The sequence below is a fragment of the Astatotilapia calliptera genome, chromosome 6 (assembly GCF_900246225.1).
Source record: "Astatotilapia calliptera chromosome 6, fAstCal1.2, whole genome shotgun sequence".
NCBI lineage: Eukaryota > Metazoa > Chordata > Actinopteri > Cichliformes > Cichlidae > Astatotilapia > Astatotilapia calliptera.
In genome coordinates this window covers 24,844,012-24,859,708 of record NC_039307.1, presented here as the reverse complement: position 1 = coordinate 24,859,708, position 15,697 = coordinate 24,844,012, and the positions used below count along the sequence as shown (strand labels likewise).

Here is a 15,697-nt window from a genome sequence, read left to right as displayed (position 1 = left end):
AAACAAATCAGTTTCCCAGTTTTTTGACATCTGACAAAACAATCTGCTGTGCAGATGTTGTAATCTGCACAAAAACGACCTCTGGACACAGGAGATAAAGTCACGGGTAAAATATGTGAAGAACTGTTTTGGCTCATACCGTTTATGATCACATCCAGAGCTGCAAAGTAAGCCAAATGTCACAACAACCCACAAGAGCGGAGTTTCTAAATCATTTATTCGCCTCCATATTAAATGATCCAGAGGTGTGCCTTTTCAACATCTGGCAGGAATAACACGAAACACACGAGAACGAGCCTTTCAGAAAAGATCAGATTTATCTACAGTTTTCTTCACCATCCAATCTAAATTTTAACTTACCTAATATGATGATTTGTGAATATATATTTAGAATATTTCTGACAACATAATACACGTTTTAGTATTTTGCAACTAAAGGTACAATATGTAAGATTGGTAAACCACAAACAGCTGAAACATTAAAAAGTAAACTAAATCTATAAATTATTTATTATCATTACACATGTGCAATGAATTTTGATGCAGTCTTATCAGTGCAAACATTTGAAAATAATATGTATATAAAGTAAATATATGTACACAAGTAAAAACCCATCATCCCAAACAATCCTTCACACTCTATGGGCATTCATTGCAGTTGATTCTCTTAAAAACTGCACATTACTACAAGTGTATTTATGAGTTTTGGATAAAAAAAAATTCTTTGGTTCATGTTTTTAATGTCCTGAAACATCTGCCCTTGCGCTGACATTCAAACAGAAAGTGGTGCAGGGGGGATGGATGTTTCAGGACACTCTCAAATGACCGTATGACACTGGAATAGCACACTACAGAAATATCTCCTGAAGTTTGATTTCTAACTTGCTAATACTGCGTCAAACTCAATTTTTTTTGTCGCTTTAGCACTGCAGAATTTATACTTATTGTTCCATTTTTTCTTTTGCATCCAGTAAAAAGACAATCGCAACAACCAAACGTGGTTCGCCGGTATCTGTGTCTTACACCAGTGAAAGAGCCTTTTCTTTCCTGCTTCTTACTAAAGACGTAAACACCTATAATTAATCTTTCAGGTACAATGTAGCACCGCCTGAGGTGATGGTTTGAGGTAATGTTTGAGGGTGTTTCTCACTACCGTTCTAATCTACGATGCTAAAGCTAAACATCTATCATTCACTGAGGCTGGTATGTAGAGCCGCAGGCATGGCTGCAGTGGTTATTCTGAGCGAGGCAGTTCCCTGGTTATATAAACACAAAGCTAAAAACTACATCATTCTTTCCTGTGGTCGATGACAAGGATTTTAGGGTTTGTTTTTTTTTAAATGCAGCATCTGAACAAATCTTTCACATATAAACTATTGGTCTGCAAACACTTGTGCTGCAGGGGATTCAAGATTTTAATCCAACAATGACAACAACAAAAAAAGAAAAACACACACAGTGAGGAGAGGCTTTGCTGACCCTGAGCTGGAAAGTTGATCAGAGCAGTCGGAGTACATGTGCAGATGATTAAACCACACACTGACCTTCTCCATCTCCTCCCAGTTGTAGTTATTATTGCCGACCACCATGGCCATCAGCTCGGAGGGCTGGAACAGAGACAGGATCTCACCACCACACACCTTCAGGAAACCAGCGGAGAAGGCAGAGTACTGCTCCCCCACCGAGTCTGAGAACACGTAGCGCAGGTAGGCCTCCACAAACTCCTTCCTGAAACACACACACACACACACACACACACACACACACACACACACACACACACACACACACACACACACACACACACACACACACACACACACACACACACACAGGTTCAGTAAATTTATTTATTCAGATGTCAAAGTGGGACTATAAACACTCTCTTCCTCTCTCATTGTGTCTGAATCCGAGTGTGTTCACATTGTCTGAGCCGTCTGTTCAAAGCTTTTTTTTGGTTTGTTTCTTGAAACCTGCTTGGAACTCATCAACGTCCTCTTCATCCAGCCCGCTCTAATTTTGTTTACACCTCTGTGAGGTCTTAGCGCAGAAGTTGCTTAGGTAGATTAAACCTCTAATCTCTTCATCTGTGCTGGAGCCACCTGTGAGTGCGTCAATATATGTGTAAATACTAAAACAGATTTGTTTTCACTGTGCCAAGCTAAACTACAGAAGCAGGACACGAAATGCTGAATAAATCCCCTGAAAGACTTATATTTAAACAGAGTTCCTAACATTAATCTATTTTAAGACCTCTGAAATGAATGCTTAAAAGTAAAATTACTGTACTGAAGGAGAGGAATGTGCAGCTTCAACATTATTTTTAAATTTGGGAAACCAATGGAAAGCTTTAGTTTGGGCTGAGCAACTACTGCACTAAAGTCAGTGACAGAGATCCATGCATTTATCAAACATGTCAAAGACAAAAGGGAGAAGAAAGCAGAACATATTTGTCACTTTCCATCACTAGTCAAAGTCAGACTTAAGTCTGATTGAGATGCTTTGTCGTGTCCTTTGAACAGGCCGTTCAGAAACCCTCCAGTGTGGCTGAATTAAAACAGTTCTGCAAAGAGGAGTGGGACAAAATCCCTCCACAGTGATGTGAAACACTCACTGCCAGTAATTACAAACACTTGATTGCACAAGCATTAATAACTATTAACTGGTAACACAACTAGTTATTGGTTTTAGGGAGCAATTAGGTTTTAAGAACTTTTCTTTCCCCGTAATAAATACATTTTATATTCACTCAGGCTATCTCTGTCTAAGACATGTACTCAGCTACAACAACAGGAAACCCCAAGCCAACCACACACAGTGCATAACAGCATCTTAATAGATTCAAAATAACAGGTTAAAAATCCCAAAGTGAATCAGATGTCGGGGATTCAGAAGAAACCAGTTACTTTAACTCAAATGTTCAGGAACGCGCAATCCTCGAGCAATCACTCCAAGAAAGAAGAAAAAGAGAGAAACCAGATTTTTAAAACCTTTTCCCTGATCACACACACAGAAAGTAATGATGTCGTTTCATTTAGAAAGCGAGGACTCTGTGTAGCAGCTGCTGCCACAAACCCCCGTTCAAACAGGGAAGGTACCAACAGAAGGACCAACATGCTCCAACAGTTGGTCAGAAGGTTCCTTTGTAAGTGCGCATGCGCCATTAGCGTACTGCCTGCTGTAACCCTAATTTCCCTCGGGATTAATAAAGTATTCTGATTCTGATTGATCCTGATTCTCCTGAAATTTGAGAGAAATACACAAGCAGGTCTTCTCATATAGGAAACCAGCGCACAGACACGCACACAACTGCTTCACGTCAACAAGCTAATAAATACAGGCTTCAGACCAATGCTACAGTCTTCCCAGCCAAGCAAGTCACACCCACAGGGGTCACAAAGCCCTGCAAACACCAAACTTGTCTTACACAACACAAAACGAAACAAAAACAAAGGCAGGATTCATCAGTCTGATAAAGTAACCTTCAGTATCAAAATAAAACGTGCGGTATGAGATGCTGCTTTAACACCACAATCTAATATTCCTCTTGTTCTAGTTCCATATCTGAGTGTCGAAGGGATTTTGGAGAAACAATTTGTGTTACTGCTGCTCTCGCCATCTGTTCAGCACCAGCAGCCAGACATGTTGACACCGCCCGCCCCCAAACGCTCTCTCTCTGAGGACTCCTTCACATAACGCTGTAATCAGTGCCACTGGCACAAGGACAGCAGCTAGAAATGAGGCGCAATAGCACGGTGTGAGTGAATCTAAAAAACTGTGTCTGTGTGTGCAGCACAGATCGTGGCCTTCAGCTCCAACAATGGGACACAAGCTGCTGGCTCCATGAGCGCATTATAATCTCTGTGCGGGGAAAAAAAAAGTAAAATCTCACAGTCTTTGCTTCTTCCTTCAGAGAGGACAGAGCGTGTAGCACTGAAAAAATGGAAACGTTCATGAAATTAAATCTAATCTGGTAAACGGGCTGGTTCTTATATAGAGCTTTTCTACTCTGAGAACTCAAAGAGCTTTTTATAAAGCTTCACTCATTCACACCAGCACTTTTTTCTATGCTTTTCCTATCCAGGTGCTTTCTATCCAGCATTGACACACATTCACATTCCCATGGATGCATGGGAGAGCAACTTGGGGTTAGTATCTTGCCCAAGTATATTTGACCGGAGCAGACGGGGATTGAACCACCAACCTTCCGATTAGTAGGTGACCTGCTCTGCCTCCTGAAATACCGACTGAAACGTGCTGAAAAGTCAGCTTAAATTTTCAGTGTGCGTTTTTTTGATTTGTCGAGTCACCAAACCTGTTGTTTTTGTCCACAGCGACGCTCTCTCCTCCGGGAATCAGCTCCTTGACTTCTGTCATCCCGTAGTTCTCCCTGGTGATCTAAGACATGAGCACAACAAACAGACTCACTGTGGAGTTTTTTTACGTTGCAAAAGTGCACAAGCCGCACAAGATAATTGCAGCTTTATTTTTTTAACATTTTAAAGTTAAAGAAGTCCTGTGATGCTCCAGTTTTGTTTTTTGGTTTTTTCCAAACACCAAAACCGTCTGTCAGCTAAACCTCACACACACACATATTTTCCTCTGCAGTCAAAGACTGTTTTAGGCCCTTCTTCTGTATCACAGATCTTTACAACCAAGGATCCCTTAACATGTGCTGTACTTCATTTTCAGTTAACCCCACATTGTAGAAGCCAGAGGATCAATTCAATTCAATTGTCTTATTTATATAGCGCCAAATCAGTCGTCTCAAGGCTCTTCATATTGTAAGGTAAACACCCTAGTGCCTGTGTGGTACACAGATTAAAATGTATGTCAATCAATTACAGAGACTCCTGATCCAAACTTGTTATGTATATAAAGCACACGTGTCCACAATATCAATTTCTTCCATTCTAACCTCTCCATCACCACCATGAGGGAGACCAACGAGCCATCAAAGGACATCAGGGACAAGATTGTAGACCTGCACAAGGCTGGAATGGGCCACAAGACCATTAGCAAGAAGCGTGGAGAGAAGGTGACAATGCTGGTGTGATTATTTGGAAATGCAAGAAATATAAACTGATCACCATGAAAAGCCTGCCCTATGGGATGAGGGTGATGCATCACCCCAAAACTGGCAGACAGGACCAAGAACACCATTGGCAATATGCTACGTTGTAATGAACTGAAAATCTTTCACCACCTATGAAGTGTTCAAGATGGCACTTGTAACGGCCAGTCTTAAGTTTGCCAATGAGCAAGAGAAGGCTTGGGAGAAAATGCCGCGGTTAGACGAAACCAAAGATCAGACTCTTTAACATCAACTTGACTTGAAATACGAGATTCTTTGAGTATGAACACCATCCACATAGTCAAGCAGGGAGGTAAAGCCATTGTGCTTTGGGGCTGTTTTTCTGCTAAGGACAGGACGACTTCAACACAATGAGGGGCCACTGTGGCCATGTAATGTAAAATATAGCCTCTGTCCCTCAGCCAGAACAACGAAGATGGGTCATGGATGTGTCTTCCAGCACAACAATGACCCAAAATATACCACCAAGGCGACAAAGAACGAACAGTCGTGAGTCATTCTGTAACGTAGAACTTCAAGGAACATATTAACAATAAACAAAATAAAGAATAACACCAGCCTTTTTCACACACGTGGCATAAAAATCAACAAATAAAAAGTTACACTTACAGCAAAGTTGAGAAGAAACGTCTCCTCCACGTCACTTCCTTCATAGTCTAAAAGCTGTTGTAAACTCCTGGAGAAACAAAGAAATCAACTCATAAAAACCAACACAGAAAACTCAAACTGTCATTTGCTCAGCAGACAGAAGCAAAACAAGGAAAGTTAAAACTGTATTATGGTGTTACACACAGTGTTATAGTCACTGCTTGGAGCTGTAGTAATACAGAACTTGTCGGTAACACTCTTTGCAGCTCTTTGGTGTTATACTTGTATTTAACTCTCAACTCTATCCACGTTTGACCTTTACATTGAAAACCCAGGGATCAGCCGTGCTGCTCCAACAGCTCCGTAGATGAAACAAATCGTGAACACAGGCTCTGGCAGATTAGAGGTGAATTATTAATAATAGGAAATGACTCACAGGGAGTGTTGTGTTAGTTTTCCTGAAAAGAAAATGCTAGATGTTATAACCACCAATAACAGGAAGGACAAATGGGCTGCCAACGGAAATGCTAATTAGCCAAAGGGGATATATTATTATTGTTTTGCAATTTGACCCAAGTTACTCGGCTGAGGTCACAGTACAAAGAAAATATCAAACAATGTTTTATCAGAAAGCAGAGCTGGTGTCTGCTTCTTATCTGTGTGTTGTCTCCACTGTGCTGCCTTTAGCCTGTTGAAGCTGAACGGCTCAAAAAGACAGACAAAATAATAAGAACAAACATTTTAAGATGTAGTGTCCTTTAAGATGGTGTTGTCTCGAGAGCAACAGGCTGCTGCAGCCCGTACGTATCGGTAATCACATTCAATGGATAATCGCAAAATCAATAGTTGACTGGAGACAATTAGGCTGAACGGAAATGCTGACCGTTCCTGCTCTAAATTCAATGAAGTGGCAAACAATCTCACTGCTACTCTGAAAAGCAAAAACACTGCTTATGTAAACAAGTGGCACACGGATTTGGCATCCGGGTGCAGATTTGATCCTAACCCCGATGAAGGTAAACATCCTTCTAAAGGAGGACTATTTCAAGTCGCTGGCCCAAGGCTGAGATATTATCATCACTTTACTCTGACAGCCCTGCGTGTCCAGACTTTCTTCTCTTCTTGCTAATAGGTTAAAATTAATGGAGTCATAATCTTTTTTTATTCCAGGCATTTTTTAAAATCATTGCACCAATTTATTTCTTTGTTTCTGTGGGACAGTAAAGCCCCCAGATTGGGACTTTCTTTATTAGAACAATTTACACGTTTTATATATCGGTCTTCACATATTCATACATTTATCGACCGGCTTCACTCGCCGAGTGTAGACTTGAGATTCAATCTCGCTCATCCTTTTCTTCATCTGCCTCTCTAATCTACTCTCCATCACCTATTAGGGCAAGATTTATTAAACAGAGCAAAACAGCATCTGAGTGCATTCACCAAATAGTGCTAACATTCACTACATTTCACTGTGTGTTATACTTGTATAACTATGCATGTGACAAATAAAGAAGCTTGAACCTTGAACCTAACAGGTGTGTTTAGTTTTACAGGTGATTAAGAAAAATACACAAAAACCCAAAACTGTAAATTTCGTGCTTGATTTAAATATTCTCCTCCTTATATTTTGCACCTTAACTCCCAGAAATACAAATGCTACACAGTAGGTCGCAAAAATCTGTGAGTTCCCTCCTCTTACGCGCAATCTTAGGATTCAGTCTCAGTTTGAAGTCTCATTTTAAGTCATTTTAAGTCTGCGATGCCGTTATTGAAAAAAACCCTGTGCTCTTACTTATGCCTCCTATCTTCTGTGACATAATCGAGGCATTCAAGTTATTTTATTGTCCCATTTATTTCTTTATTTCCAGATTAGATTCTGTGCCAGGTTTCAACTTACACTATTTAAGATATAGAATCCACTTTTCAAGGTCTTATTTATCAAGAACTTACCCCAACATTATGGACCAATGTGCCAGATGTCATGCCTCACTTTGTTTGTCTTTTGCTTCAGACTGCATAATTTTTTATGGAAGGTTTTAGGAACCCAATAACAAACTGACCACTTCCATTGCTATATTTGGGGGTTCCACTTGTTCCCCAAACATACCTTGCTTGCATGCAAACATCGCTTTTGGTGAGATCTTTCTTCCTATTGTTTGTGTAGGTCCTCAGTCATTCAGGTCGTGGTAGTTGAAGGATCTTGAAAAAGAACTTGACTTAAGTTTTGAAGACCTCTCACCTAAGAGGTCTCTTCAGTTGCATCCTATTCCCCTGGAAGTCCACTAATCCCACAGTTATCTCTCTTTATGCTTTAAGGATGTCATGTCATTTCTTAAAACTTAAAGACTGTTCTGCTAAGTTTGATCAAAAATTGAATTCTTTCATTCATTATTTTAAGTCTTTACCAACTCAGAGTACAGATTAACCCTTATATATAAATAAATATATAGATTAAAAAATGAATTAAAAATAAATGGTGAGTTGCAATGTGCCATGTTTACCGGGCTTCGGTGGGTGAGAGCTCTTTGAAGTCCTCCAGCGTGGGTGACACCTCGAGCAGCTTCTTGTAGAGAGCCAGGGGGAAGTGGAGGTCCACCACTGTGGCGTTATAGATGGCCAGACCGCAGATGATCCCGATCAGGTGGAACCAGTTCTGCTCTACAAAACACTGGAGATGCACGCAGAAACATTATTTTCCTGTTGCCTTTCTTTTACCACTTCTCTGTGGCTGAAATCTGAGCAGAGTCTTTGGTGGCATCATGTCAGCTGGCTCAACGTAACTCGACAATTTCTCACATCCCACGAGCTGAAAAATGTTATACGGTACACCAGCAGTAAATTCACACTCACAGAACTATACAAATATGAAAAAGGTACCTTTCTTCTTAACTCTAAGATATCAGAGCTTCGAGGTAAATATGCTATCATAAGGATAGAATAAAGCCAAAATATGGAGATTAAAGTTGTCATTTAAAGTAAACAACTGCCAAAGCTTCTATTACCTCTACAAAATTGTGTAGACGAGTTAGTGAAATCACACTTAAGAATCAGCTTTAGTAACAAGGAAAATTGTTTGTGTGCTAAAAGGGAATTTTTATGATGAGTATAAGGACGCTGAAGAGAAGGGGAAAAAAAGATAAAACTTGGAAGAGTTAGCCAGATTTGTACAAAATGAAAAAAACTGGCAATGGACAGATGTGAGGATGTCAATGGTTACACCCTCGTGCAAGAAAGAGACTGTATGTTGTATCACAAGGCACAAAAACACAAGAAAGCTGATGAAGCTGTTTCACTAACTCATCTACACAAAGCAGTCTGTAGAGGCTATGGCAGCCATGACAGTTGTTTGAATTGAAACAAACAGCTGGTCAGTAGATCACCAGTGGGCTTCATCCAATGATCGCTAAGTATGTGCCTAAAAATACACCAACCATTAACCTACCGAATAGTTGAGATATTCTGGAACAACATAGTGGACCCTGAAACCAACAACACCACCCCTCGAGCGCAACTCGCCACACCAGATCATCTTCCTCCATCTCACTCTATCCCTGACATCCTCCTCTGTCACTCCAACCCTCTGCATGTCCTCCTTCACTACATCCATGAATCTTCTCTGTGGTCTTCCTCTTTTCCTCGTCTCTGGCAGCTCAATCTTTAACATCCTTTTTCCAATATTCACTGTCCCTCCTCTGCACATGTCCAAACCATCTCTTGTCTCCACTCAACCTGAGATGTCCCTTTGGTGTACTCATTTCTAATCATGTCCTTCTGTCTCACTCCAAAAGAAAATCTTGACATCTTCTAGATTATCACTATGGCTGCAACTGTGTGTTATAATTATGTGCCAGAAAAGGAATCTTGGACTATATAAAATAAATGCTACTCTCATGCAAATACCTCTTACTTTTTTACTTAATAATTTTACAAAGAGTTAGTTTAAAAGGGGGGGGGGGGGTGATTTTGACCTTAATTTGAATGACAGAGAGGTGACTGACTGAACAGAGCTAATATTATGTTGTTTCCAATCTCAGTCAGCATGACGGTCAAGGCTGAGGGACGAGCTCCCTTATAGAGGTGAGTGTTTTGTAAACCTTAGTGTTCCCACTGACATACAGCATCTCTGTGTATAACTGCAGAAACAGCAGCTCTTCTTCTTGGAAAAAACAGCAGCAGTCAAACAACTGCCAGTCCACATTCGGGTAATCAATTATAGGCCGACTGCTCTTTAGTCCAAAAAAAAAACAAAACAAAAAAACAAACCCAGACAAAAGAAAGCTGAAAGGCTTCAAACTAAAAGGAAAAGGTCAGTGGATTTATTGAAACACTGACTTCTCTTTTTGAGCAACAGATATGACTCGTCCATCCTGCGCATGTCAAAGAGACATTATCTCCAAGGGGCAAATTAGGCTGGACCCCACACAGCCCAGACAAGATGCTTCAAACCTAAAACAAGGCTGAGTGCAATTTACACACACAGCACAGGAGCAGTATGCTTACTAATTACTTAAATCTTCTTTCTTTTCTGACGTCACTGAGATCTCATAATATCATTATTAGCCTAAACGCTTTACTTCCCAGAAAACAGCTGAGCTAAAAGCCAACAGCACAGGCTGCTTATTGTCAGCAAGTCCAAATATGTTTCAGTCTGCAGAGTCACAGTATTTTTCTTTTTCTTTCAGAGGTAGAAAAAAAAAAGTGGACCACTGTATGCAGCTTTCAGCTTTGTGACTGAAATGCAATAACCCCTGTAAAGCATGGATTAGCTGTGCTACACTGTTGTGCATTAGGAATTAACCGATGATTTTAGTTCATATCCAAAGTTACTTAAACAGTTGTGTGTTTCTAAATTATCCATAAACTAAATAAATAAATAAGCTGTCTCTGATCTGTCTCTGATGTTTTAAAACACAGTCTCCAGATTAAGTATCATTTTTCTTCTGGATAACCATCTCAAAAGATGAAGTTTCCTATTTGAAGACATTGCAACTACTCATTCATTAAAACCTGTTCACAGCAGGTGCAGCAGTTGGAAAAGAGCTTCGTGTTTAACTGTCTGCAGCAGTGCGGCTCACCGTAATGCTTCAAGTTGAAGGTAATATGCTAAAATTAGACTTAATTATATTTAAATATACTCGATAAATACTTTAACATACTAATTCCACTGCCTGTTAACTGTCAACCAGGGAAACTCACTTTATCTGAGAACCAGAGCAGGTTGGACTCTTTGTAATGAGTGAACATCCCGTACACGGGATCCATCAGCTCCTTCAACAGCAGCAGGAAGAACTCTTTAGTTACGCCGCCTGCGTCTACGGCCTCCTCTCCATCAAAGATCACCTGGAGGGAGGAAGAAGCAGATGAAAAACAAAAACAAATCTTCGCTTTGTCCAAGTTACGCCTCCGGTGAGTGCCGCCTCTCACCTTGAGTGGTTTCTTGAGGTCCACGTCAGAGTACATGGTGAGCTCACGTAGTGTGTCGCTTACTAAATGGCTCCTGCGCACATGGAGCACCAGGTAAGGGTTCCTAGCGAGGTGGGGTTCCAGTGTGAGCAGCATAAAGACATTGTGTAGGTTTGCACCGCTTACTGCCATCTTGGTAACGGACACAGGTGGAGAGAAATGGATGAAACAATGTTCACATGAGAACGAGAACAATTAAGAAACATTTGCTGACACATAAAGTCTGTCAGCAGCGGATACCTGCATTTGCAGTTCAGCATCAGTTTGCAGCATGGTTGTCTTGGCTTTTGCGTTCAGTATGAACGGGTAGGCACACAGGTTTACTGCGGGAAAGTCACTCTGCAGGGAAAACAGAATGAATGCTTAATAAACCATCACCATTTAAATGAATCACATTTATCTATTATCATTTCTCTTAATAACTGAGTCTTTAATTCAACTACCTGTGAAGGGGATGATCCCACTTTCTAAAATTGAGAATGAAAGAAAAGTCATCTGATCAAACCTGACACTTGAAAAATAAAAAGACATTTAAAAGTAGAAACGAAGAGATTTTTAAATTCCTTCCAATGCCCGAGTGTTGTTTATGAAACAAGTGGGCAGCAAGAAGAGACAAACAGACCTGACAAACACAGATGCCTTCCCAAAAACCTATCCCAAACTCAGTACTCACAATCTCAGCTTTACTCAGAAACCATTTGAGGTAGTCTTCCTGGATGTCCACGAGGCTGGTGATGTCTGGGATGTAAAAGCGGTTGTACTCCACGTGTTGTGCCTTCAAGTTTACCTGGTAACATGGAACAAAAACCTGCTGATCTCCAGGAAATGTCACAGTACACGGCAGACGACAGATTACCGAGAACCATCTGACCGTGACACAAACACTTCCTTCTTGGATTGTATTGCCGAACAAGCACAGCTGAGAACGGCGAGTGTCGTTTGTGAATACCTTGTGGAGCTTTTCCAGCAGCCGAAGAGTTGCAAGAAAATAGTTCTCATAGAACATGGGCACGAGCACCGTCTTGCCTCCTGTTAGCATAAAGACAACAATGCTCTTGTACATGTCGACCATTCGGGTGAACACGCTGCCATCCACGATACACCACCAGTTGTCTGCAGAGACATAAAAAGGAGAGGAAAATAAATGACCTCAACCAAATACACCATGATATTTTATGGTGGACTCAAGTAGCACTGAGGTTGTCAGTTTCTTCTATGATGTATTGGAATTTCAGGAATTACACAATAGCAATGCTTCTGTTTTAGCAGTCAAATGAGCTTGCAAAGAAAAGCGTCTGGACTTCTTTAAGTTACTTGAAGACGTTTCACCTCTCATCCGAGACGCTTCTTCAGTTCTAAGGTCAAATGGTGGAGAGTCCCAGATATAAACCTAGTGGGAGTAACCCCCCCACAGAGGGACAAAAGGACCCCCTGATGATCCTCTAATCGCCTGAGCCAAGGTGTGAAACTGGGTGTGGGTCCCAATCAGCCAGAGTTTCGGATGAGTTACTCACCCGAAACTCTGGCTTCTCGGATGAGAGGTGAAACGTCTTCAAGTAACTTAAAGAAGTCCAGACGCTTTTCTTTGCAAGCTCCTTTGACTACGATGACCTGGATGACTGAGAACCTTCACAGACATTCTGTTTTAGCACTTAAATAATTTAAAGCCACTTCATTAGATACACCTGTTCAACAACTTGTTAACACAAATATCTTATTAGCCAACCACAGGGCAGTAACTAATTAGGGATGTACGCAAGTTCAAACTGAGCACTGAATGGGGAAGAAAGATGATTTAAGTGACTCTGGACGTGGCGTGGTTGTTGTGCTAGATAGGCTGGTGTGAGTATTTCGGAACCTGCTGATATAATTTGAATTTCCCATATAAATATCTTCAGGGTTTACATCGATCGTGGCTCAAGAGTTGGGAGTTCGCCTTGTAATCGGAAGGTTGCCGGTTCGAGCCTCGGCTTGGACAGTCTCAGTCGTTGTGTCCTTGGGCAAGACACTTCACCCGCTGCCTACTGGTGGTGGTCAGAGGGCCCGGTGGCGCCAGTGTCCGGCAGCCTCGCCTCTGTCAGTGCGCCCCAGGGTGGCTGTGGCTACAATGTAGCTTGCCATCACCAGTGTGTGAATGTGTGTGTGAATGGGTGGATGACTGGATATGTAAAGTGCTTTGGGGTCCTTAGGGACTAGTAAAGCGCTATATAAATACAGGCCATTTACAGGCCATTTACACAAAATAGCCTGAGAAGGAGAAACCATCCACTGAGCAGTAGTTCAAAATGTTTTGCTGCCAAAGACCAAAGAGCAGAATGGCAAGACTGCTTCGAGCTGACAATAAGGGCACAGGAACTCAAATAACCACTCATTACAACCAAGGTATGCAAAAAAGCATCTTTGAACTCACAATATGTCAGACCTGGAAGAAAATGGGCTACAACAACAGAAGAACACACCAGTTGCTACTCATGAGAGTTAAGAACAGGAATTTGAGACCACAGTTCACACAGGCTCAGACAGAAGACTGTAAACATCTTGCCTGGCCTGATGAATCTCCATTTCTGCTGTGACATTCAGATGGCAGGGTTCAAATTTGGCATGAACAACATGAAATCGTGGCTCCATCCTGCCTTGTAATGACAGTTCAGGCTGGTGGTGTGGGGCACATTTTCTTGGCACACTGTGGGACAGTTAGCACCATTTGAGCATAGTTTAAAGCCCACAGCATACCTGAATACTGTTGCTGATAATGTCCATCCCTTTATGACACAGTGTACTGTCCCTTCTGAGGAAGCAGCAGGATAACGCACCACGTCACAAATTTCAAATCATCTCATCGTTTTTGATCATAGCAGTGAGTTCGCTGCACTCAAATGGACTCCACAGTCCAAATCTCAGAGCACATTTGCGATGTGATGGAATGAGAGATTTTCATCATGGACAAATCTGCTGAAACTGTGTGACATTACTGTGTCAATGAGAACCAAAATCTGAGGAATGTTTCCAGCACCTTGTTAAATCGATGCCATGAAGTATTAAAGCAGTTCTGATAGCAAAAAGGGGTCTAAGGTGTAACTAATAAAATGGCCAGTGAATGTATGTTTGTGTGGCGTAGACCAGACATGCATGAACAGTTTTACGCAGCAGTCGGTCACATGTGCAGAGGTGAACAAACCTTTCTCCAGAGCACTTTTGTCACTTGTCTGTATTATTGCAGCAGCACTATGAATATCTTTGAAAGTGTCAACAACATTTTATGAAATATCATCCAAATATTTAAAATAAATGCACGAAAGTAATTTTCAAGACCCACCAAGAAAAAAAACAAACATTATTATTATTAAACTGATTCATGTGGCCACAGAGTGAAGACTAAACTAGCAGACAGGCTAGTAACTGACCTTTACCTCTGTTAAAACCCCTAGTTTTCCTCAAATATCAGTAGTGAGTTCAAAAATCCATATGAGCCAGGCTCTAATGTTTGAAGATGCTGTGAAAATATTGTTGTCCGGGTGGTGTTTTTTTATCTGTTGCTGACGAAGGACACGTAGCACAGATATGGACGAGGATACCGATATATTCTAAACATCAGCGTAAGCTTAACATGGTGGGACATAGCACAGAGTTGCTGAGCTTCACAGTTCTCAGTTATCTCCCAAAGTCAAATCTGAATAAAAACTGTATTCAGTGTGGTCGTGCAAATGTAATACCCAATACTTTGCTGGGGTTGGCATCTAGCCGCAGAATAGCCATTGCTAGGGGTATAGTGAGGCGGATGTAGTTTTTGGAGTCCTGCAGGGCCGGGTACTCTGACAAGATGAGGTAGATCCTCATGGCCTCGACATCAGGAGGGGAGCGTGGCAGCTGAGGGATCAGCAGGCTCTCAAAACTCTTGGTGGCCTAAACAAGAGAGAGAGGATGCAGACATTACACCCTCTGTTTAGTTACACTGCTCAGAGAAAGAAGATTCATGTTAGAGACAAAATGCAGTCAGAGAATTATTAGGGTTTTACTGTTTTTAAAAAAAAAAAGAAGAAAAAACAAGCTGAATGTGATGGGATATTTTTATATTTCCAAACAAGCTGGATGAACGAGGCAGCAGCGATAAAACGTCAGTTGCTAAATTTTGCAAGAGGTTATTTAGTGGTTGGGGAAAGAGGCCTCAGCCTGCATCAATCAGACTGAGGCCACTTCAGTCCCAAACATAACATTAGTGCGCCAATGTTAGGAGTCGTCAACCAGTTCTCCATTTTGTGCCATGGATCTGTGGCAGAACTTGATTTACTTTCAAAACATGGATTTTCTTTTTTTTTTCTTTTTTTATTCCACCAAATGAATGGTTACAAAGCAAACCCTGCATGTATTAAACCTGCATCATTAAGGAGCCAAAACACAAAGCGTTTCAGACAAAAATCACTTTCTATCACATTCATTGATACCAATTTCTATGAAAATCACTATGGATTTAGACGTTGGTGACCTACATACAAACAATGAGGTTTTAATTTGGAGTGAGCAGCTGATTTTCAGCAGCAACATCTACAG

General features: G+C 41.2%; 1 protein-coding gene across 4 annotated transcripts in view; it reads right to left on the bottom strand.

The window, feature by feature from the left end:
* Window positions 1-15,697, bottom strand: part of herc3 (HECT and RLD domain containing E3 ubiquitin protein ligase 3) — a 32,102-nt gene that overhangs the window by 1,856 nt on the left and 14,549 nt on the right. For 3 of the 4 annotated variants that reach the window (XM_026171298.1, XM_026171299.1, XM_026171300.1), the window contains 11 exons: window positions 14,863-15,052; window positions 12,099-12,262; window positions 11,823-11,936; window positions 11,593-11,616; window positions 11,390-11,488; window positions 11,111-11,281; window positions 10,883-11,026; window positions 8,188-8,354; window positions 5,705-5,771; window positions 4,316-4,398; window positions 1,545-1,728 (listed from right to left, as the gene is read on the bottom strand). In XM_026171298.1, coding sequence (XP_026027083.1) covers window positions 1,545-1,728; window positions 4,316-4,398; window positions 5,705-5,771; window positions 8,188-8,354; window positions 10,883-11,026; window positions 11,111-11,281; window positions 11,390-11,488; window positions 11,593-11,616; window positions 11,823-11,936; window positions 12,099-12,262; window positions 14,863-15,052 — 1,407 coding nt within the window. Of the gene's footprint in view, window positions 1-1,544; window positions 1,729-4,315; window positions 4,399-5,704; window positions 5,772-7,793; window positions 7,886-8,187; window positions 8,355-10,882; window positions 11,027-11,110; window positions 11,282-11,389; window positions 11,489-11,592; window positions 11,617-11,822; window positions 11,937-12,098; window positions 12,263-14,862; window positions 15,053-15,697 lie in introns of those variants that run through there. The other variant, XM_026171301.1, reaches the window with a different exon arrangement.